At 34.7% G+C, this 25,341-nt stretch overlaps 1 protein-coding gene across 1 annotated transcript in view; it reads left to right on the plus strand.

The window, feature by feature from the left end:
• The window catches only part of OMA1 (OMA1 zinc metallopeptidase), an 81,353-nt gene that overhangs the window by 7,533 nt on the left and 48,479 nt on the right, over nucleotides 1–25,341 (plus strand). Inside the window, exons 2-7 of the mRNA XM_025871725.2 lie at nucleotides 1,140–1,654; nucleotides 4,315–4,543; nucleotides 6,888–7,061; nucleotides 7,157–7,264; nucleotides 9,859–9,987; nucleotides 14,195–14,269. Of these exons, the coding sequence (XP_025727510.2) occupies nucleotides 1,155–1,654; nucleotides 4,315–4,543; nucleotides 6,888–7,061; nucleotides 7,157–7,264; nucleotides 9,859–9,987; nucleotides 14,195–14,269 (1,215 nt within the window). The 5' untranslated portion in view covers nucleotides 1,140–1,154. The remainder of the gene's footprint in view (nucleotides 1–1,139; nucleotides 1,655–4,314; nucleotides 4,544–6,887; nucleotides 7,062–7,156; nucleotides 7,265–9,858; nucleotides 9,988–14,194; nucleotides 14,270–25,341) is intronic.

A 25,341-nucleotide genomic window follows, 5' to 3' on the forward strand; every position in this document is an offset into this window, starting at 1 on the left:
TTCCTTAGAAACAGTTTGATCTTTTTTTTTTTTTTTTTGAGTTTTGCTTTTAATCTTTGTTGGGTAGGGCCAAAGTAGCTTTTAGTCTAGGACTAATTTTTCTCTAATGAGGCAAAACCTTCTGAGTACTCTACCCAATGTCCCATGAATTCAAAGGTTTTCCACTTTGAAGGGTAGATATAGACACTCTACTCTGCCCTCCATGAGCCCTGAATGTTGCTCCTCTAATACTGTCAGGTGATTCTTTCCCATCTCTAGGGACTTCCCTCATGTGAGTGCCCTGTTTAGAACTCATCTGAGTACACCAGACAGATTTCCTTGTGTAACACCTTCTGGAGTTCTTTCTCTGTACAGTTCTGTCTTCTCTTGTACTCTGCTCTGTGGGGTCTAGTTACTGTGGCCTACTTGAGCTCCCGGCTTCATCTCTCCAATTTAGGAACATTGTTGGGCTGTGCTAGGTTTCCCCTCTCTACATAGTGGCCTAGAAACTGTCCAGGCAGGAAGCTGGGGCAATTGTAGGGCTCATCACATTTGTTTTCCATTTCTCATGGGTCACTGGTCTTCATTGCCTAATGTCCAATGTGTTGGAACCATTGTTTCATTTATTCTGTTTTTGTTTTTGTTTTTTTTTTCAGTTTTCAGTGAGAGGATAAGTCTGGTTCCTCTTATTCCATCTTGACCACAATCAGTAGTATGAAGATTATATTTGAACGGATCAGATTTGTATTTTAAAAAATACATTTTGAAACTTAGATTTTACTGTTCCATTACATGCTTTTCCCCTTACTTACTGCCAGTTGCTAAAACCTACTGTTATTTTTGCTTAACCCATTTCTTATTCCCCAATAATTTAGCTGTTAAAATAAAAAGATTTCCCCCAACTAAAACTAAAAAACGAAAAGAAGAAAAAATCCAAGTTTCTAAAGTATGTGTTGTAGAGTTAAAAAAAAAAAGGAAAAGCTGTTTGGTTTGTATTGTTGAGGGGTGTTGCTGTGGGGGTGGTGGTAGAAACCTAAGGTAATTCAGTCTGAGATATGTCAAGGGAAGAACGATTGACACACCTCTTTCTTAAGTGTTCCCAGTTTTGTAAATAAGTATTTTCCAGAGATATTTATAACTTATTTTTTTGTGTGTTCCAGATAAGGAGAAGAAAGATGAATTTCATCTATGGACTGCAGTCTGCTACTAGAAACTGTGTTTTCTTCCGATTTCATGTGTTGGCCAGCTGGAGAAAATGTAACACACTAGCTGTCACCTCACCAGACTGTCATCAAGTACAAATTAATCATATAGTTAATAAGTATCAGGGTCCGGGAGTAAATCAGTGTGATAGGTTGACTTTTCTTCCTGAAAATTTTTATTTCTGTAAGACTTTTAGTAAAAAAAGACCAGGATGCCTCTTGAGCACGAGATATAAGGAAATTGGGATGGTTACCCCAAAATGTTCTGTGTGGAATGACTCTTTTTCAAGACAGCTACTGATAAAAGAAGTTACAGGAGTTCCTGCCCTTTCACTATTGCATCCTCTAAACTGTCTTCATGAAAGAGACATCAGGAGTTTCCACACTTCTCCTCGGTTTCAAGCTGCTCCGGTTCCTCTTTTGTTGATAATTCTTAAACCAGTGCAGAAACTATTTGCAATCATTGTAGGCAGGTAAAAAGCTTTAAAAAAAAAAATAAACTTTTATATTCAAAGGTATTTATAAAATTATACTTTTAATGAAAACTTGTTAGATTTCCCACCCATATTTGCTCAAAATTAAGTTTCTAAACAGTTGGGTCTACCCAGTTTTGTTAATGATTTAGTAATCTTGAGATGATTTACTGCATATTTTTTAAGATTTTATTTATTTACTTATTGAGAGACACACACACACACACACACACACACACACAACTAGTGCAGGGGGAGGGGCAGAGGGAAAGGGAGAGAATCCTAAGTACACTCCATACTGAGCACGGAGCCTGAGATCTGTGAGCCTCACAATCCTGAGATCATGACCTGAGCCGAAATCAAGAGTTGAATCATTAACCAACTGAGCCACTCAGGTGCCCCAATTTACTGCATATTATAGTATAAAAATATGATCTTTAAAAAATTATATAGATACTTTCTTAAAAGATCTTATGTTTATGATTGCAGGAATGAGAAATGTTGGTCATAGTTTGTGTGTAAGAGCAGTACTTACAAACATATGTGTTTAGTTACGGAATCTGAGGCAATGGGTCATGAAACTGAAGAACTTTACTTATTTAAGAATGGGCTCATTCCTAGCCAAGTTAATGCTTAACTAGTATTTATTAATTATTCTATTTCCAACACATCTTTGTTATTTTCTCTTGAGTAGTCCATCATAATATGTTTTTATAGCTAAATAGTACCTTATATTTAATTTAAACCTCTCCCCATAAATAATCTTGTTTTCTCTTATTTGCTCCATTTATTGAAGAAAGGTAAAGTTAGGCATTGTCTCCTCATAAAGCTTTCTTACCTTTGATGACTGTGAAGGCCCTTCTAGCCCTCCGACTCCCATACTAACCAAACCGATTTTCTTTCTATCAGAAGTTGAGAACTTGTACTTTCTAATGTATTGTGTTCCTTATGACTTGACATTGGCACCCAGAAAAAAATACAGCTGTGTTAACTCTTGATGTAAGAAATGGCTGTCAGAGAAAACCAGAGCTAGACAACAGTTAAAGCATTAAATACAGATTTTATGCAGGACTTTTGCAGTAGGGGAAGAGAGACCTAAATATAGAACCAGAGTTAATTTTGAATACAGCACGGGCAAGTGGGAATTTATAGCCAAGGAGCAGGGTGAGGTTTGGTGGATGGAAAATTACTAAGAGGAAACATTAGGAGTAAGGGGGGGGATTCTCCCTAACCTGACCCTACTAGGCTTCTTGCTGAAGGCAGGTGAGGGTGGTCAGATATCATTTGGGGGCTGGTGAATGATGAGGAATCTGATCAGATACTGAGGGTGATCAGATATGGAGGATGGGGGATTTTGGGTAAACTGATTTAGCAGGATTCTTGCTGAAACTGGACAACAAAGAGAAATACAGAAGTCTAAAGGTGAGGCCTAGTTGAAAAAAGCCTGAGCAGAGTCTGGTGGAAGAGAGAGAATCTTTGTCACAGCTCAGCCCAAGTTCTTAGGCCAATGGCTCTTTTTCATACTTTTTAATAATTATTTTTACCTTTTTGTTTTTGTTACTATTTTAACAACATTTTCTTTCATGTTTTCATACTTTTAAGCAAAGAATAATAAGTCATATAAAGTTTTAAATAGGAAATAAATCTGGCCTAAGTTTCTTCAGGTTGAAACACTTTGAGGCATTTTAGGTGTGTCACTTAATAAAATTAAGATAAATTGAAGTTATTTTATAAGATGAATTGTGTCAAGAGAATGATGTATATATCTTAAATTTTTGTTGTGATTTCACAGATGAACTTATGAGGAAAAATTTTGTCCTAGTGTTGAAAACATTGCTTCTCAAAATGTCTGTGAACCCCAATAACCAGCAGAGTATTGTTGCCTGGTAGAAAGTAGACCTCCTCATTTGTTAACCATACAGTCTCTCATTTCCTTATTTACAGTGTTTATGTTCTTATTACCTCTCCTTTGTCATGTTCTTGAGGGGATAGTGGACTTTTTGCTGGTGAGCAAAATTTACTTCTAAAATCAACGCTGAGGTAGTTACCTTTGTACCTTGCTAAAGTCCTGGCAGATTGTGCCAGAAGTCTGATGAGCAGTGGGGAGGATCGTGGTTAAAGGTATAGACTGTTGTACTGTAATCCCCTCAGATGTTTACTGGGCCAGTTTATCCCTACTAAGTGGTTGAGTGCTCACACTCTGGGATCACACTTTCTTCCTTGCCTGGTTTTCCCTTATCACTTCTGCAACCTTGGGCAAGTTGCTTCACTTCTCTTTGTCTCAGTTTTCTCTTCTGTAATGGGGTTATTGTGAAGGTTAAATGAGATGACATGTATAACAATTTGAATAGTAGTTTGCATGTGGTAAACAGTCAATAAATGTTAATGGAAGTTGTGTAAAATAGCTACTCATTTAGTGTTCACCTTTAAAATAACTGAAGAAAATTTAAATGAACATTAGAATTTTTAACTATAGTTCTGTATAATTGATTACTTTTTCATTTTAGCTAAGAATTTTATAATTGAAAAAATTCATCTATACAGAGAAATATATCACAAAAATTGCAGTGTTTGATGACATAAAATCCTAGCATGAGATTAAGTTTTGGTGATATGTGCTGATACTATTGTCAGAACTTTGAATTTTCTTTTTGCTCTAGGGGCATAAGGAAATGGTGGCAGGCACTTCCTCCTAACAAGAAGGAACTATTTAAAGAAAGTTTAAGAAAGAATAAATGGAAGTTACTCCTTTGTTTCAGTAGTTTTGGATTGCTCTTTGTAGTATTTTATTTTACTCACCTGGAAGTGAGTCCTGTCACAGGAAGGAGCAAGCTACTATTATTGGGGAAAGAACATTTCAGACTTTTATCAGAACTGGAATATGAAGCAGTAAGTAGTAAGAATTGTTTATAATTAGATTGCTTAATATAATACTCAAAGCAGGAGAGTTTCTTAAGTATGAAAGATGCACTACTTTTTTATGTTAGTCTTTGATAGAAAATTAACATTTTCCCAAAAGGCCTCAAACTTTTCATACTTAGTATTCCTCCTGCCTACGTTGCTTTTCTTCTCATTCACCCAGCTAACTCCTGCTCATCACATGTCACCTTAAATGTTACTTTCTCAGGAAAGCCTTCCTTGATTATCCAGGCTGGGTTAGGTAGGTTGGCTATATTAGGCTCTAGGGGGTATCCTTCATACAGACTAAATTATGAATGAGCTCATTTGTATTTGTGTCCAGTGCTTGGCTCTACTGGGGTCAGGTCTCCTACTTTTATTTTGTCTTTGCATACTGTTTTCTTTCTTTAAATCACTTATCATGAGGGTAACATAATTATTTGCGTAATTATTTATTTGCTGATCTGTCTCCTTTGTTAGCCTAAGCTCTGTGGGAACACAGACCCTGTTTTATCATTTTATCTTAAGTACTAGCACAATGTACAAAGTGGTGCTTAGTATATATTTTTTTGGATAAGTAGGTATGTAATAGAATTTTGTACCTTGAAAGTAATGTAGAATAGGATTTTTTTTCTAAAACATCATTTTTGACAATTTATTATATTTTTTGAATGCAAAATAAAGTTGGAGTTCAGAAACCTTAACTCCTTAGCAAGTACAAGGTAAGTTAAGCATTTTATCCCACTAGCATGTTTCTTGAGGACAGATTCTCTTTTTCCAGTTCTTAGCACACACATAGTATATGCTGTTAGTATTTGTTGATTTAAAGTCTCATAGTCTCACTTGACAGTTTTGGCATGGCTAAATCTTTATACCTTTTTAGTTCAGTTAAGATTCTGAGTTTGTTGGTGGAAAGTTACCATTAAAAAAGAAATAATGTTTTTTCACTAAAAATGTTGTTCCTAGTAAAGATAAGATACATCTCTTCTAGTAGAATTTATACAGAGCTTGGAGGTGTTTTTTAGGATAGTCTTGTCTGAAGCAAGTTTGAGGAAAATGTTCTGGAAAGATTGAGGCAGGCCTAGGGTTAAATTGTTATTGCTTTTACCGTTCATATCATTTAGAAGTTTTGAAAGATTATATATATCTTTGTATATATTTTTATTTTTTAACCTACAAATGTAATAACCTGCTTGATTCAAAATTTCAAGCATATGTTCTTTTTTTTTTTTAAAGATTTTATTTATTTATTTGAGAGAGAGAGAGAATGAGAGATAGAGAGCATGAGAGGGAAGAGGGTCAGAGGGAGAAGCAGACTCCCCGCTGAGCAGGGAGCCCGATGTGGGACTCGATCCCGGGACTCCAGGATCATGACCTGAGCCGAAGGCAGTCGCTTAACCAACTGAGCCACCCAGGCGCCCTCAAGCATATGTTCTTATAGAGATATTATAAAGTGCTATTATTATATATAATTTTACTTGTTTCGTCTACTTCAGAAGGGTTAATATAATAATGTTTTTTGTTGTTTCAGTTTACATTGGTGACGTGCTTTTTAAAAATGCTGTTGATTTTAAAGACTATTTCAGATTCCAATTCTATAAAAACATCTCAGGGAAGGTTATAAACTTCTTGATCCATATGTGAAAGGAGTTATACCTTTTATGGAAATTAAAGTAATATTTTCAGAACATTTTTAATTTTCCTACATTTGGAAGGGTTTCTCATGAACATAGCTCCAGAAAAGTGTCTTCATATGGTGGCTAGTCTTACTCAACATAGTGTAGAGAAAATGACATGCCCACTAGTTCTAAAATTTCAGTAATTTCCTTTGATTCTGTGTGAATAAAACTTTAAAATTAATGAAGTATCCTTTTTTGGTAGAAGTTTTTTTTTATTTAATTAAGTATAGGGTGTTTTTTCAGTGTGTTATGAGAGTAATTTTGTATTGTATTTCTGTATGTGAAATCTTTGTTCCCTAGGCAATGTTTTGTTTTCCAAAATATTTAGGAAAGTAGAAATCATATTTAAGTGTTTTATTTGTTTATAGGCTAATAGAAAAGATGAAAGTTTTATTTCAACCAATTTATATGAAAAATCTTAGTTATTAGAATTCATTCCATTTGTGAGAAACCACATTGCCTTTGCATGAATAATTCAAATTTAAGGATTTGAGTGTTTAGTATATGTAGATTTTTACATAATTAAAAATTAAAATGTTCCACAGTAAGTAGTCATATAATTTTTCATGAAGCAATATAAACATTTTGTAGAGCTACAACTCTTTTAAAATAAAGATGACTTAAAAAAAAATAAAGATGACTTTTTAATCTTTCAGTGGATGGAGGAATTTAAAAATGATATGCTCACTGAGAAGGATGGCCGATACCTAATGGTTAAAGAGGTGGTTAATCATTTGATTGAATGCAATAAAGATATCCCAGGGATCTCTGAGATCAATTGGATTATTCATGTGGTTGATTCTCCAGATGTAAATGCCTTCGTGCTTCCAGTAAGTGGAAGTTCTCACACCTATGTTTAATTGTTCAATTTAATGTCCTTGTTTTTTTAAGGTGTTTCACTTACATTATTTTCTTTATGGTGCAGAATGGACAAGTGTTTATCTTCACTGGGCTTTTAAATAGTGTAACTGATAGCCATCAACTTTCCTTCCTTCTGGGCCATGAAATAGCACACGCAGTACTTGGGCATGCTGTAAGTACCTAGAATGAATGTTCAGTTCTTGGAATACTGCTTTGAAGTTAGCAAGTTAAATCTTTTAAAACCGAATCTTTTCAGTTTTCTTTTTCCTTAAAAGATGGAATTTTAAATAATTGACTTATTCTGTTGCTTGAAAAAATATGATTGGTTGTGAGAATTTTTATGGTCTTTAGTATTTGATACCTGAATAATTAGTATTTCTCTTAAATACTGTTGTTATCACCTGTCTCTTTTGCTAAAAAGTAATTATTCTCAACCTCTAATTATTTCAAATTAGATTTTAAACTTTCCATAATTACTAACACTCTTGTAATCTGTTCAGAAAATTAACTATATGAAAGTGATATTACTATTTAAGTAAGTAAATCAGTTTTCTTGCTTTTTTATTCATTCTCAGAGGATGGCTTGGAGCATCTCTGAAAATCTGTGGAATGATATGCCGTATATAATTAATGCAGAGTAATAATAATGATAGTTTGCCATTTTACAGTTTGCTAAGCTTTTAAATACATAGCTTCTCAATCATATTTTTAATACCATCCTCATTAAATAATTACTCTTAAGTAACATGAGTAATGTGGCCAACTGGCAAATTGGGACTTTAACAAAGTTCTTGTGTTTGCAAATCCAACACTGCTTCCTTTTACCAGTTACCTGATTATTGGCAGCACTTTTTTATAATGGATCATAGAATTCAGGTTGATTTATATTCCTGTGAATACACATCTGTTTGACTTGGTATGAATCCAAAAAACTAATGTATTTGTTTACTCATATATTTATTTTTATTCATTAAAAATAAGTATGTCTGTTTTGTCCACATTAGAGAGATGTATATTTCCTAATTGAAAAAATGAAGGTAAATAGTGAAAGGATCGTGAAATGCTATGTTGGAAATGCAAGTAATACTAATTTTAAATGGAAATGATAATGTTATTAATCTCTCTAAAAGTCATCTCAAATTCTGTCTATTCCTTAAAGTATTAATAAATTGAGATGGGCCACAGTTGTGCTTTTCTGAAGCACAAATAGTAATTATCTCCTTCATTTCTTCTGAGTTACAGAAAAATATAAAAAACATTTTCCTTGAACAGATATATACAAAAATAAATCTAAGCAACCGAAATAGATTGTCTTTCAAGAGAGGGCTTCATAACTGCAAAATCAATCAATTTTGGTCATTTTTAGCATTTAAGAGGTTCATATTCTGTGCCTTTACTTTTCTGGCCTTTAGTTCAGTGCCTCATTCAGCATATTGTTGTCATCTCTGTCAGCACAGGAATGCTAATTAGATATAAAAAGAAAATAGTCTTAAAAGTTGAAAATAGTTATTAATATTTTTTTGTAGAGGTCTTATACATTATCAGTACCGTATTTTCTCTTTTAGCAGTCTCCATTTTGATTTGATGTAGCTTTTAATGTTGTTTTCTTTGTTCCACAAATACATATTTAAAAATTTTTTTTAGTTTTCTAAAACTCTGTAAGCAATTTTATTCCTTAATAAATAATAACAAGGTTTTTCTCTTCAGTAATGACTTTATCATTTGTAGTTATATTCTTTTGTGCTAAAATAATTCCATAATTGTTTTTCATGACACACAGTTCGTATAATAAAGCAATGCTTTGTGAGGGCAGATTATATCATTAAGAGAAGTGTTCTATGTGATTATTTTTAGTTGTCAGCCAAGTTTCATACGTTCAGGTAATGATTCCTACACTGTCAGTGTCAGCATTACATTAACATTTATTAATCAGCTTTAGTAGGGAACAATGAACAATCCAGTGTGTTAAACTTGTATTTAGAAATTACCACTCAAAACAACTATTTTAAGTAAAATTGGTTACTGCTATAAATAAATATAAAAACTTCATAGAACTTGATTTCCTAGTGAGAAGTACCAGAGTGATAAAATTGCAAACTTACATAAATGAATCATACTTTATATGTTAGGTCATAAAGTCCAAAAGACTTTTATTTCAAATAAATTTCTAATCTTTTTCTGAATTTTCCGTGTTTTAACTCTTTCATATGTTCGGTAGTATTTAGTCTGTTCAAAGGTATAAGCATAATAAGCACATTTGTTTGCTTTAAAAATTAATGACTACGTTAGAAACTAAAACTTCCTGGGTTTGATTCCTTGTCCTTTTACTAATAGCTCTGTGAAATTTGGCACCTCTTAGCTTCTCCTCATCTTAGTTTCTTTATAAAATGGGGATAATTGTACCTATTTCACAAGATTATTATGCTTGCTAATATAAAAAGCATACATTGTTATATATTCATGTAAGAATATACATTCCTATCTATGAACCTGTCACTGTGTCTAAATGATGTTAGGTGGCTCAGTAAATGAATGAGTGAATGTATATACACGTAAGCAAATATGTAAGTAAGGGATGGAATGAATTAAAGCACACAGAAGAAAAAGAATATGATTTTAGTTGGTGAAGGTCAGTTAAACATGTAAATTATTTAATGTGATTACACATGATGAACTAGAAAATGTAGGTGTATACTGTCTTTTAATTTTTTTGGTATATACTCTTAATTTATTAAATGTAATTTTCATTATTTTGATTATTCTCAGGCAGAAAAGGCTAGCTTGGTTCATTTATTGGATTTCCTAGGTCTGATTTTTCTCACAATGATTTGGGCCATTTGCCCTCGAGATAGTTTGGCACTTTTGGGCCAGTGGATACAGTCTAAACTGCAGGAGGTAAGTGTGAGACAGTAAGTAGAATTTGTAATGGCCTGTGATGAGGATATTTTAAATATTACTATAAAGTAACAGATACCAGGGATGTTTTCACATACCATGAAATACAGCTACTAAATTTTAGTGTCTTATGTTTTCTCATTTTTAGGGGATATTCTTTTTTTTTTTTTTAAAGATTTATTTATTCCATAGAGAGCACACGCACACATACACACACGCACAGGCATCAGCAGGGTGAGGGGGCAGAAGGAGAGGGAGAGAGAGAAGCAGATTCCCTGCTGAGTGTGGAGCCCTCAGGGTTCAACCTTACCCATGAGACCATGACCTGAGCTGAGACCAAGAGTCAGTGGCTTAACCAGTCGAACCACCCAGGCATTCCTTTAGGGGATATTCTTAATAACGAGCATTCAAATTAGAAAATACTACATCTTTTAAATGATGGAGGGTAGATGTGTTATCAGGGCTTGGCAACTTTTGGCTAACATAATATTGTGAAGGGGGGACATAATCATTGGTCTTAAGGAGAGAAAACATGGTCACAAATCCTTTCTTTCCTTTTGTCACTTTACCTTCAGACTTTTCAGTTTTGTCTCTCATAGTGACTGGTGTACTTATTATGACTCTCCCTTTCCCCAAATATTTGCATTCTGATGGGAACTCTTAAAACCTGTGAACTTTTATGGGCACCGTGTTGCTGAAACTGCTTCACCACCCTCATCTCCTTACTCCCAGTTAAAATAAAACTACCTGGAAAATAACGAAAGGATAACCTTATTAGGTGTTTGTTAACTTTCATTTTAGTACTTATGTATAATGATAATCGTTGTAAAATTTATTGAGGTCCTCATTTTGTTCAAAACATTGAACTACTGAAAGTAGGTCTTGCAATCTTGATAATTGCTTTGTTAACTATGATTAATTATTTTATTTTACATCTTCACATATTTCCTCTTGTCCTGGGAGGTGTGGTGATTCAGGAACAATCTTATTTGTTTATTTAATGATTTGTGGAGCACCCATCATTGGGCCATCTGGGTGCTGTTTAAATCTAATGTGTAAAATTCTTTGAGACAAATTGCTTTTGAAATTGGATAACTAAGTCTTTTATTTAGTGTTACCATATCGTCTGGCTGCATTTATATTGAAATAAAGGTTCTTAAAAGGAAAAAAAAAAAGAATGGTTATTACTTAGGTTACAGGATCTCATATTTTGAATTTTATTTCTGTTATTGATATTCTGGGAAGTCAAAGGAGTTAATGTAGTTTTTTACCCATTTATCAGGATATAGCTTTTTTCTGTAATCTGAAGATTTTGTCATAAGAAAGATAACTTGTGGCTGTTTCTCTCTTGAAATACTTGATGAATCCTGCTACTTCATATAATTCTTTAAAAATTAAACTAAAAATAAAGTAGGGATTACTTCTCCTTGAACCCTTTTTCCCTAAATCAAGCCTTCCCCAGTAATTTTGGTGACAAGGAAATGTTTCTCTAGAAAGCCTTGCTTCTTATGATTGGAGAGCAGGAGGGGATATTGATAGTGAAGTCATAAAGGAGTGGGAATTGCTGACATTCATTTGCCAGAGAAAAGAAGAAACGGGCCTTCACGTAACTATCAGGGAATCCTATTTTTTAATCTTAAAAGATTGGGGTATAATATAGCAGCCCTCATAGAGTGCTACTAGGTACGGTTTTTGAAAGCTATTTGTAATAATTATAGTAGCTAAGATTTATTGAGTACTCACCATATGTTAGGCGCTAGGATGAACACTGTAGTTTAATTATGTATAGGGGTTAAGAATACAGCTGTGAATAGATGGACCTATATTTGAATTTAGGCTCTGTTAGACCTAAATTCTACAGAACTTGGGTAGATTACTTCACCAATTATAGGTCTGTTTCTTCATCTGTAAATTGGCATAATACTGGCTAACTCAAAAGAACTATTATGGGTTTAATGATGCATTTTAAAGTAGGATCCCTCAATCTAAGCACTATTGACATTTTGGACTAGATAATTCTTGTGGGAAATTGTCACGTGTATTGCAGGATATTTAGCTCTAAACATCTACTCTAAACATCTGACCTATACCCACTAGATGCCAGTAGCATTTTCACCCCCCTCTTCCCTCCCCCACAGTTGTGACAATCAAAAATGTCTCCAGGGGTGCCTGGTGGCTCAGTTGGTTAAGTGTTCAACTCTTGATCCCGATCGGTTCGGGCATGATCTCACCACAGGTCATGATCTCAGTGTCGTGAGATTGAGCCCCACATCAGGCTCTGTGCTGGGTGTGAAGCCTGCTTAAGATTCTCTCTCTCCCTCTGCCCCTACACCACCTGCATGCACTCTCTCTCTCTCCAAAAAAAAAGTCTCCAAACATTTCCAAATGTCCCTGGGAGACAAAATCATATCCAGTTGAGAACCAGTGATTATAAAGCATTTAGCACAGTACCTAGTGCAAAGTAAGGACTCATTAAATAGGAGCTATTATTATTTGCTCATTTTATCCTGTCTATAACCCTAGGAGGTTGGTGCTATTGCTACTCCATTTTACATATGATGCTACTGGGCTTAGAGGGGTTAAACAATTAGCCAAGGGTTCACAGTTAATAAGTGTCAGCATTTGGACTTGAGTGTAAATTTCTGTCCCTTTAAAGCCAATGTTTTTAACCAGTTATGCTATCAGTAGACTTGAGGGACCCTGGCAGATTGCTCATTAAGAGTGAAGACATGATATGGTATGTTCAGCAACCTAGAAAAGACATGATCGAGAAGGAGGAAAGTCATATCTAGTAGTCATGTGCTGCGGATCAGATTGATTATATTATTTCTAGACATCACTGACATGTAGCTACCTCTGAAAAAGTGTTTCCTCTATTAATAACTCTGTTCTCAAAAGTCCTGCCTATTGAGCCATCTATAAATTTTAGTACTTACTGAAAATTAGAATTTAACTGGAAAGCATTCACATAAATACAAGTAATTAAGAAAGTTAAAATTACGATATCTATTTGTATTTTTTTTATTGAGGTTGGAAGAAAATTTCATTTCCCTAACTAATCAATACTTAGGAAAGATGGAATTAAGATAATTTATCAAAGAAAGAAAATTCTGCTCTATGGTTAATTTTCTAACTGAAATAAATTCTCTAGTAGTGTCAGTGGTTATTATCTAGCTATATTTTTTCAATTGTCTTTTAAAACTGCAAGATCAAAATGTTCCTTGGCCATATTAAAAACTTGCTTTAATGAGCTTTCTTAGGGGATCCTCTACACGGTAGGTAGAGATTGTAATTGGGAAAATAGAAGTGCAGGTATCCCCTGCTTTCTGAAAGTTTGTGTTATGTCACTTGGCTTTTAGGCTTTTTTCATAAAAGCAAACATACTCTGGATTTCTTCTGGTTAGTGAAAACAGGTACTAATGTAAGTCTTTTCTAAAAGCAAAGTAGTGTGAGGCAAACTTTTGGAAAGTGGGGGATACTTGAACAGTAGTACTCCTCCCCCATTATCCATGGGCTGGGGGGGAGGGTGGGACATATTTAAGACCCCTAGTGGATAGGCCTCAAGCCTCAGATAGTATCAGATCCTATATATACCATGTTTTTTCCTGTACATACATATCTGTGATGAAGTTTATAAGTTAAGCACAATAAGAGATTAACAATAATAACTAATAATAAAATAGAACAATTATAACAACATACTGTAAAAAAAGTTACGTGAGTGTGGCCTCTCTCAAAGTCTTATTGTATGTACTCACCTTCTTGTGATGATGTGAGATGCTAAAAAATACCTATGTGATGGGATGAAGATAGGTAAATGACGGAGGCGTTGTGGTGTAGCATTAGGCTACTATAGACCTGACCATGTGTTAGAAGGACCATGTGCGGGTAACTCAAACCATGGAAAGTGAAACCATGGATAAGGGGGATTGCTGTACTTCATGTGATACTATAGACTGTCCAGAAGTCTGTAGGCATAATTTTTTTAATATTCTTTTCATGTTTTTAAAATATTAATCTGTGATGGAGGAAATAAAGGCTGCAATTTGTGTTTTATGTCATGGTGTTCTTTAAATGTTAATCATGGAAAGCATAAAAACTTTATCCTAGATGCTCCATGAAATTAATTTTAAAAATTGCACTTTGTTACTCCTTTTACTGTGAAATAAATATGCTAATGGAGCTTCTCTTTCTTATTTCTTCTTAGTATATGTTTGATAGACCGTACAGTAGAACATTGGAGGCTGAAGCTGACAAAATTGGATTACAGCTTGCTGCAAAGGTAAAATGCTTGGTAGTTGAGAAAACAGTGCCCTTCACACAGTGAAAGATAAATGTACGTTGTCTTAATGAGCTGTGGCATGAGCAGAGAATGAGAGTTGGACTGTATGAAATTTTTCATTAATACCTTTTTAAATTTGTGTACTCTAGAAGCTGATATACTATCTTTATTTTACTCCTCTCCTTTTTTTGTTGATCTAAGGGGGCTTTTTTTAGTAAAATAATGTATAATTGTTTTTCCCCACTCAGAGAAAGGTTTGTTCTATTGTAGCTATGATCCTAGATGAACCACCTGAATTTTTACAATTTAAGTAAACAGAAGAACAGGCTTATTACTTTGTGTCTTTGAGATTATTTTTGTTGCAGCAAATGACTGACCTTTGCTAGCCACAGAGGGCAGCTCTGAGCCTTCACCATGATTTAAGTTGGCTTTTGCTCATGTCTCCTTTACAGGGCACTGCATGCCTGACTGCTGTTTTTATCATCTGTGATAACTGAGCATTATTAGTAGAATTTAATATTAGAAGTAAAACTGCATTTTTAAAAATGAGTAAAAACAATGCCACTTTGTACATTAAATTCAAATTGTACTTGGTTCTTTGTTGAGTTTCCAGTAGTTATTAAAAGTCCTAGCTATTAGAAATCACTATTATTTGAAGTTCTTATTATGAGTTTTATAGATTTAATTTCATAAATGAAGATATTACTCATTCACAAAAACAAAAGTAGTTATGTGAATGTTGTATAATGAGAATTGAGTGAATTATCTGACTGTAGATTAAGAGGTTCCCAAATAGTGGGCCACAGATTGGCACAGTTTCCTAATTTCCTGCACTATAGTCTATGAAATTATCCTTTTAATATGTGTGTTTTGTGTTCTGGTTAAGAAATCTTTGCCTATTTTCAATAAATTGTTACTGTTTTATTTTCAAAAAGCTTATTATTTTATTACCTTTAAAAATATACTACACAGAAGAGGTTAAGATAATTTCTTTCCCATGTGGGTATCTAATAGCCTCAGCCCTGTTTATTGAAGAGTTATCTTTTCTCCACTATACTTCAGTGTCTTTTTGTCATAAATGTGGGAGGCTATAGAGAAGTCTATTTCTGGACTCCCTATTGTATTCTATTGGCCTGTTATCTGTCTTTGAGCCAATACCACATTGTCACTATAGCTTTGTAGTAAGCCGTGATATCTGATAACTTCTGTCCTCCAGTGTGGTTGTGCAAGATTGACTTGGCTATTCTTAGTCCCTTTCCTTTCCATATAAATGTCAGAATCAGTTTATCAAATTACACGCCTGTACAAAAACATGCTTGGGATTTTGATTGGAATTGTGTGAATTTGGGGACAATTGACTACTGTCAATAATATTGAGTCTTCCAGCCCATGAGTGATTTATTTGTCCATTTATTTAGATATAATTTCAGTGTTATTTTCAAATATTGTGTGTGTGTATAGGATTTACACATCTTTTGTTAAATGTACTGCTAAGTGTTTGACTTTTTTGATGTTATCGTGAAGTGTCATTCAAAAAATAAACTTGGGGCGCCTGGGTGGCTCAGTTGGTTAAGCGACTGCCTTCGTCTCAGGTCATGATCCTGGAGTCCTGGGATCGAGTCCTGCATTGGGCTCCCTGCTCAGCAGGGAGTCTGCTTCTCCCTCTCACTCTCTTCCCTCTCGTGCTCTCTGTCTCTCATTCTCTCTCTCTCAAATAAACAAATAAAATCTTAAAAAAACCAAAACAAAACAAAAAAAACAAAAAATAAACTTGATCATATATAGAAGTGCAGTTTGTTTTTTATAAATGAACTTGTATCCAACAACCTTGCTAAAGTCACTTATTCTAATATTAGGTAGATTCTTTTAGATTTTATTTATACACATTTGTGTTGCCTGTGAATAATGACAGCTTTAGTTCTTCTTTTCCAATCTATGTACTTTCTTTTTTTTACCTTATTGCAATGGGCAGAAACTTCAGTACAATGTTGAGGGTGAGTGGAGAGCACTTTTGTTTCTTCATGATGTTAGGGGGAGAGCATTCAGTATTTCACCATTCTGGGGTCTAAGGTTTTTTTTTTTTTTTTTTTTTTAAATCTGACTTTTTAGAAGAGTTGCTCTTCTATTTCTAATATGCCAAGAGATTTCTTTAAAATTATGAGTAACTGTTAAATTTTATCAAATTCATTTTTTTGTATTGATGACTATATAATTCTCCTTTAATCTGCTAATGTGGCAAACTACATTGATTTTTATTTTACACATTCGGACAACTTGTTATTTTTGAAATAAACCAATTTTATCAATTATATTATCCTTTCAATATATTACTGAAGTTGGTTTGCTAACGTTTAGCTTAGCTTCATAAGAGATACCAGCTTGGAATTTTCTTTTCTTGTGATATCCTGTCATGTTTTGGTATTAAGATTATGCTGGCCTCATAAAATGAGTTGAGAAGTGTTTTTTGTTTTTTTTTTTTTTCCTTTGGAAGAGTTTGTGTAATATTAGTGATACTTATTTTTTAAATGTTTGGAGATTTCATGGGTAAAGCTATATGGGCCTACAGATTTTTTTGTGGGATGGTCTTTAATTATGGATTCAGTCTTTTTAACAGATACAGAACTATTCACATTTTTGTTTTGTGTCAGGTTTTTTGTTTGTTTGTTTTTTAATAGAGAGTGAATGAATGAGGGGAGAGGCAGAGGGAGAGAGGGAAAGAAGCAGGCTCCGTGCTGAGCGTAGAGCCTGATGTGGGGCTGGATCTTCTGACCCTGAGATCATGACCTGACCTGAAATTGAAAGTTGGAGGCTTAACCAACTGAGCCACCCAGGCGCCCCAGTTTTGTATCAGTTTATGTAAGTTAGAACATCTAGAAATGTATGTTTTGTTTAAATTCTCAACATTACTGGTATAAAGTTTTTTAATTTACATATATATCTATATTTGCATTTTGTGTTTTTTTTACTGAAGTATAGTTGACACACAATATTACATTAGTTCCATGTGTACAAAACAGGGATTTGACAACTCCATATGTTATGCTCACCGTTAAGTGTAGCTACCGTCTGTCACCATGCAGTGCTGTGACATTGATTGTGTTCCGTATGCTGTACCTTTCATCCTGTGGCTTATTCATTCCATAACTGGAAGCCTATATTTCCTGCTCCTTCACCTATTTTGCTGCCCCTTCATGCCCATCTCCACTGGCAACCATCAGTTTGTTACCTTTACTATATTTTTAATGTGAGACACTGCATTCTACAGCTATATTTTGTTTATTGAAAAGTTAATACAGTTTTATTTAAGGAGTTTCACATGTTGTGATTCCTTCTACTGGCAATCACCTTAGTTCTTCTAAAGTTTAAGTGATAATCTTCAAGGTAGCCCTTTTTTAAAAAAGTTTTGTCTTGACTTCAGCTCAGGTCATGATCTCAGGGTTGTGGGATCAAGCCCCATACAGGGCTCAGTGGGGAGTCTGCTTGAGATTCTCGCTCCCTCTCCCTCTGCCCTTCCCCTCCCGACCTTTTCCCCCCTGCTCATGCACTCTCTCTCTCTCAAAATAAATAAATGAATCTTTAAAAAGATGTTTTGCTCAGTCCACAGTTCTTTTAGTTTGGCTTCTTTGATTCCACTTGAATATGGACATGCTTCAGAAATTCACCAGCTGTAATATTTGGGATCAAGTTTCTTTAAGCAGTTTATTTAGGGCCATGTTTAGGGTCTGAGTAGATGGATCTGCCTAGTTCTCAATTTCAGATACCCTCTAAACACGAATAAGTTCAAACTGTGTTCACTCCTAAACTGTCACACCCTAGAATAGTACAGATTATTGGGATATGCCAATACCTAAGATTAAAATAATTCAACTATTAGTTCTTGGTTTTAGCAGATCTGTCTTGTGGTTCTTTCCCACAGATAACACACATTTCAGCATGTGTATTTTCTGTCACTGTCTTGTAGCTCACTAATCTTACTTTCAACTGTGTCCATTCTGCCATTAAACTTATCTTTGACTTTTAAATTTTAGTTATTGTATTTTTCCATTCTAGAATTTCCATTTGATTATCTTAAAAATTTCAGTTCTCTGGTGAAATTCTCTGTTTTGTTATAATTCATATATTCTTGATTATGTTAATCATAATTGTTTTTTAAACATCCATGTTTTTTAACTCTAATTTCGTTATCTCTGGGTCTGTTTCTATTTTCTGTTTTTTTACCTTTGGTCTTGTTTCTTGGTATGCTTGCTCATTTTTTATTGAATTCTGGACATTTCATATAAACAGTACTATTGGCTCTAAATGATAGTTTCTTCCATTATAGGGGATTCTCCCTTTAGTCTAGAGGACAACTAGAATAGAGCAGATTATTTCAGTCAGTCAGAGCCTGAGCTGGGTCTTCATAAGTTCTAATTTACCTCTACTTCACCTTCATTCATGAGTATTGCTGTTCAGGGAAGTCTGCTGAAGGTATGGAGTGTTTACTAAGTTCCTTCTCTGTAGTGGTTTTTGAACTTCAGTTTTTGACCTGCCAGCACCATGAGACTGTTGAAATCTCTGTTCAGTTTTCATCCACTTTTTGTTTAAAAAAGTGCCCTGTGCAGCTTAAGAATCGATAAGACGCCTTAGTGAACTGGCATCCGGTGGTGTCTTTGCCCTCCTATCTTTCAAATCTTAGCTTCTCAAGTTTGGCTGCCTTATCAAGCCTGACTTGTAAGTTTGGCTCTCTAGTCCTGCTAAACAGCTGAAAACTCTCCTTAGTCACCTCTTTCTGCTTGGATTTCCTTTGAGTTCTGCTTATATTCTCAGCCTCTGGCTCTTCAGTGCTTAGAATTTAACAGATTTCACTGAAAGCAAGAGCAACACACAGATCAGACTCACCTCCTTGAGCTTTCCTTCTTCCTGGAATTTTGGCTTTTCTACTCTTGGCTGACTCGGTAACTCTCCAGTACCTTTGAACAAATACTATTTATATTTTATCCAGATTTTCTAATTTTTTTTATTGAAGTATAATTGGCATACAATATCCTTTTAGTTTCAGGTATACATCATATTGATTCAATATTTTTATACATTACAAAATAATCCCCATGGTAAGTGTGCTTACCATCTGTCACCAAAGTTATTACAATATTATTGGCTATATTCCCTCTGCCGTACATTATATCCCCATGACTTATTTATTGTATAACTGAAAGTTTTTACCTCTTAATCCCCTTCACCTATTAGATTTTCTAATTGTGTTTGATAGGAACATTGTTCTGCTATAATTATTTACTCTGTCACTGCTAGAAGAGGAAGTCTCTAACTTAGTCTTTTTAATAGCTACCTAATATTCTGTAATGTCAATAATTCATTTAATTATGTATCTGCATACTTTTGGGTTATTTCCAGGGTTTTTTGTCATTGTTTAAATTGCAAATAATTCTGTAGTTGGCATCCATATACACCTCTCCTTATGTTCCTTGCACTTTTATAGCAGTAGGGTGGGATTGCTGGCATTGCTATGTTTATTTTTAAAAGATACTCCCAGTTATTACAGAATGTTATGGCAAATCTTAACCAATGACATATCAGAATATCCTTTTTTAAATACCTACATCAGCACTGTTTTCAGTATCTTTAGTTTTTGTTAATTTGGACAAAAAATGGAATCTCATTGCTTTTTAAAAATGCATTTTCTTGCCTAGTAGTAAAGTTGAGAATATTACTCATTTTTATTGACTATTTTATTTCTTCTTTTGCAGATTGCCTTTTTTTAAATGTTTTCCTGGGTAGAGTTTAAAAATACATATTCTAGGCCCCACTCTTGGAAATTCTGAATCAGTAGCTAGATGACGAAACCCTGGATCTGAATATGTTTAGGAACTTCCAAGTGATTCTGCTATCTAGGCAGGTTTGGGAATTATTACTTTGAGTGATCAAATACTAGTTTTATGTTTTTGGGTGGCTTGGTAAATTAAATTTTCTGTTTTATTTAAGAAAGAAAGAAATTAGATTAGTAAATATTGATATTGCAAGCCATCTATTTTTTAAGAGAGTATATCTGGATAGATATAACTATCATTTCATTTTCTAAAGCACATCTAACTGTTGTGTTGTGGATGAGGTGACCTTTTGCCAGTTGTGATATCATACTTGGTTCAAAGGAGAAAACGATACTGCTGCAGATGTTAAGTCTTGAATGCATAGTGATCAGGGTAATATCTTTGCTATGGAGCACTTAGGATATATAGTTCTTTTTTTTTTAAGATTTTATTTATTTATCTGAGAGAGATAGAGCATGAGCACAAGTAGGGGGAGGCAGAGGGAGAAGCAGACTCCCTGCTGAGCAGGGAGCCTGATGCAGGACTCCAGCCCAGGACCCTGAGATAATGACCTGAGCAAAGGCAGACACTTAACCGACTGAGTCACCCAGGCACCTCTGGAACACTTAGAATATAAAAATGCCGTGTCTGAGTACAGGTATTTATTTCCTATCAAAAGGGAGGAACACTATTAGAACCTCAGATATTATATTGATACTACCATTTATTCTGTGATATCACCTGTTTAGATGATAACGCCATTATCTGTCATTTAACAATATATTCTAATACTGTGCTTAGTATGATATATGTATTGTCTGATCTAATCCTTTAGTAACTCTGTGAAGTAGTGATTAGTATCATTATTGATAAAGGAACTGAAGCCCTTATAGGTTAAGTTACCTTCTTACAGGTACAAAATGGTAAAACCATGATTCAAACCCAAGTGTGTATGATTTCAAAGTCTATTGCTCCAGTTTTGTTTCTGGTCTTATCCCTCTACCACAGTTACATTTCTCAAGATCAACTTGTTGTCTCCATGTTGTCATATCCCATGCATGCTTTTCTACCTTTATCTTGTTCTTTCTCTTAGTAGCATTTGACACTATTAACCATACTCCCCTTTAAAAATATGTATATATTGTGTGATTAGATACATATTTCATTGTTGTTTAGTATTGTAAACTCATACTGGGAAATATCAGCCCTTACTGCCCCTTTGCCTTATACCCCAGAAGTGAAAGTCACCTTAACTTCTTTAGCTGTTTACCTCTGTATTTCCACATAATCTGTTTATTTTGTAATTTCTTGACTCATTAGGTTTAGACGATTGATTTCTTGTTATGGAAGATTTAATCTTTTATAACCCGACTAATGTTTTTATGTGCTTATTTGCTATTTATATTCCTTCTTGGTTAAGTATTGTTCAGTTTTTTTTTTCCCTCCACACTCTAATAGAATTGTTTGTTTTCTTACTATTGACTTTGGAGTGTTTTTTATGTATTCTGAATACAGTCATTTGTTGGATATGTGATTTGAAAATGCTTATTCCTTATCCGTGGCTCATCTTTTCTTAACAAAGTTGTGTGTATGTGTGTTTCGTTTTTTTGTTTTGTTTTTGTAGAGCAAACATTTTTAATTTTAATGAAATCTAGTTTAAGGTACCCCCAAGGAAACTGCCAATTTCTGGGGTGAGCTTCTTTCTAATACCTTAACCCACAAATTCCAACTACTCCTTGCAGCCCTAAAGTCTTATCTTCTAACTCCTTAGCTTAGCCAAACTTACCATGTTCTGCTTGGGTTCTACCCATTTACATTATGGTCAGGAAACTGCCTCCAGGCAGAGAGCAGGGGCAAATCCGGGGATCGCTAGTACTACACAGTGTTTCTCTTCCTCTCAAGAATCACTGTCTTATTTTTCCTTTTGTCCAGTACCTGAAAATGTTTGCCTCATGTAGTCTGTCCAGTTTCATGGTTATTTGTGGTGGGAGGACAAATCCAGTACCAGTTAGTCTCATGGATGGAAGTATATACATCCCCAAATTTGTAACTCATGATTGTCCATATTTTATAAGAAGGCACTAAGATACTTCTCAGAAGCTCTGTATACCTAGGTTGGGATAGTGGACTCCACTGTAAGATGATAGGGCAGGGAGCTAGCTCTCTCTTTGGGAACTTCTACATGGAATATATATAGGCCCTTTCTCTGTGGCTGTTCATGTGTCTTTGCAGAAGAATCCTGTAAAACTGGCTATTATTTAAGGGTTAGAAAGGGAGAGGGAGATGGGGTTATCCCATTCATTGTGGAGACTCTTCTTTAATTCTGTTTGAATCTTACACCTCAGCCCTTTTACCTTGAGTATCAAATACAGAACCTTTCTGGAGTCCCCATGGTGTGGGGGTATCAGTCAGCTGCCAAAGAAGCAATGTAGTTTAGTGATAATGAGCAAGCTCAGGAACTTGGCTGCCTAAGTTTGAGAATCTGCTTTGCCAGCTCTAGAGTACTAGCTCTGTGATCCTGGGTGAGTTTTTATCCTTTCTATACCTCAGTTCTCCTCATCTATAGGATAGGAATAGTAATTGGACCTATATTGTAGAATTAATACAGTTAAAGTCCTAGGAGCACTAATCTTCTAAATCACTTATATTTAAATGTATGCCTGTGTTTCAGCTACAGTCAAAAAATTAAAAACAAAACAAAAAAACAAATATCTGCCTGTTATTTCCTCTATTTCACAAGTATCTCAAGCCTAATATATTCAGTATATCCTTGATTTTTCCCTCAGACTACTTCTAGTCTTCCTTTCCCCAATAAATACACCACTTTCTATTCAGTTGCTTTTGGAAAAAATCTGGAGTCCTCCTTAGAACTTCCTTCTTAATCATTCACATGGAATCTTTCACCAAGTGTCAGTAGTTATATCTATAAAATATATCTCAATATGTTTCTATCTATACCATTAGCATTTTACCTGAACTTCTGTGTCAGCCTCATTACAGTTTTCATTGGGTCCAATCATATTTCCCTCCACTTTGTCATAAATAATAATGAGGTCCAGTCAGCTAGGATATTCACTTTCTCAAGGTAAGACTTAAGTGGACACTGGCCAGCATTTGCCATGATTTTTCAGATTCTGCTTTTGATTGGCATATTCTTTTTCATATTTGTTAATACATGCTATTAGAAGACATCTTTGAGACCTAGATCTTTTAAATTGATATACATAGCCCTTCTCTGACCTATTATGTTGATTTCCATTTATTAATTCAATGTATATTTAATGTGTATGTACCATCTTCCAGGATTTAGGGATACACAATATATGGAGGTCAGAATTTAAGTAAATAGCAGAGACATTCAATAAACAATTTTTGTAGTTTAAAGTATTGTGATAGAGATACACAGGATCCCCTGAAAAAGGAGAGCAGAAATGTGACATTAGCCAGGGATGAGAACTTGGATTAGACTGAGAAAAAGATATTTACAGCAGACATCTGAAAGCTAAGTAGTAATTATCCTGGTGAAGATGTTGATGGGGGGTGTTTTTGACATGGCGGACAGCGTGTTCAAAGGCAAAACTAATGATTGCTTGGTCCAAGAGTTAAAAATTCAGTGTGCTAAAATGTAGAGTTCAAGGGCACCAATGTCAAGAGATAAAACTGAAAGGTAGAGACTTGTTAGCAATTGTGAGGATTTTATTATCTTATCCAGCATAGCGGTTGGGATCTTGGACTCCAGAGTCAGGCTGACCTGTGTTTGACCTCTTGTCTCTTTCCCGCGATTGTAAGCAAATTACTTAACCTTTCTAAGTCTCTTTTCTAGTCTGAAAAATGGGAATAATGAGAGTACCTACCTCAAAGGGTGATTTTGCATGTCCTATACTTGATTCTTACTTGTGGCTTATATCCTCTTTTTAGACATTGATGGATCAGACTTTCTTGACTTCTTGACATTTAATATTCAAATCACAGAATGCAATTATCTTATTCCTAATTCTGTCCTTATTAGGCAACCTTCTCATTATAACTTGGCTTCCTTTGTATCATGCTAAAAGAGAAAGAACATGATGACTTGAGGATGCAGATGCCCTGTGCCCTTGGTAGTTTGGGCAGTTATAGTTATGGCCACACATTAATAAGTTGATATTCTGCTTTTATATTAATCTTGTGACCTTGGTTAATGGGAACTGTTCCTGTGAGATGGATCTATTGGTCATGTGCTGTCCCCTTAGAGTTATGAGATTTTAAGGCCACGACTAAACAGGATATGGAAAATTCATTAAAATCAAGTTACTCAGGAAGCCTCTTTGAAAATAGGCAGCTTGCCTCCCTTAGAGTGCTCTCTCGTTGTGCTTTGTTATTGGGTGTGAGTTTATTTTGTATATTTTTATAGTTTTAATTTTTCATTTATAAGACATTTAGTTTATCATTATATAAATTATCAGAAAGACTAATATAGGGTTGGTAAAAACTGGTTGGACTAAGGTGTGATTTACCCACAGAATAATAACTAGATGTCCAGTTACCAGCTGACAATCAAATTATTTGATTTTGTGTGTGTGTGTGTATTCATTTGTCACTGTAAAGATAACTTGACACTTTACAGCCATTTATATAGATGACTGGTTTCACTAACAGCCAAATCATTTTTATTTTTTAGTATCTGTTTCTTAAATATGAAAAAGGAAACTAATTTTGTTTCAGTGGTTTTAACGCAGGAGCAGCCTTTTAGTAGGGCACTGTATATGATTGTGATTGTCACAGTGATTAGGGTAGAAGAGATTGCTGGTGTTTCATGGTCATGCGGTGGTGGGGGATGGGGACAGAGATCTTAAATACCCTATAATGGCCTGGAGAGTCCCAAAGTTTGTTAAGTGTTCCTGTTGAGAGATGCTGCCAGGTTTCTTCAAGTAGCCTGAATAACTATGCAGATAGCACCATCTAGTGACAGAAATAGGTAATAAACAGAATCTACTTTCATCACAGAAATAAAATCAAAATTCTAAAATTTCTGTAAGTAATAGGTTAAAATCATAGACTTTTGGAGCAGGAAGGAAAGTTGGAGATAATCTAATCTACATTCTCCTTTTACAGATAAGGAAATTAGGGTCCAAAGAGGTGAAGTGATTTGTCCCATAAAATGCACCTAGTTAGGAAGAGCCCATGTCCAGGTCTCAGAGTTTCCCAGGTTGGTAATCTCAGCCCTTGTCATAGCAAACTGACTGTTTTTGTGTTCTATTTAGGTTAATACCTTAGGTGCTTTGCTTA

This window comes from Callorhinus ursinus, unplaced genomic scaffold (assembly GCF_003265705.2).
Source record: "Callorhinus ursinus isolate GAN/ISIS: 27379988/994484 unplaced genomic scaffold, GSC_fseal_2.0 scaffold9, whole genome shotgun sequence".
NCBI lineage: Eukaryota > Metazoa > Chordata > Mammalia > Carnivora > Otariidae > Callorhinus > Callorhinus ursinus.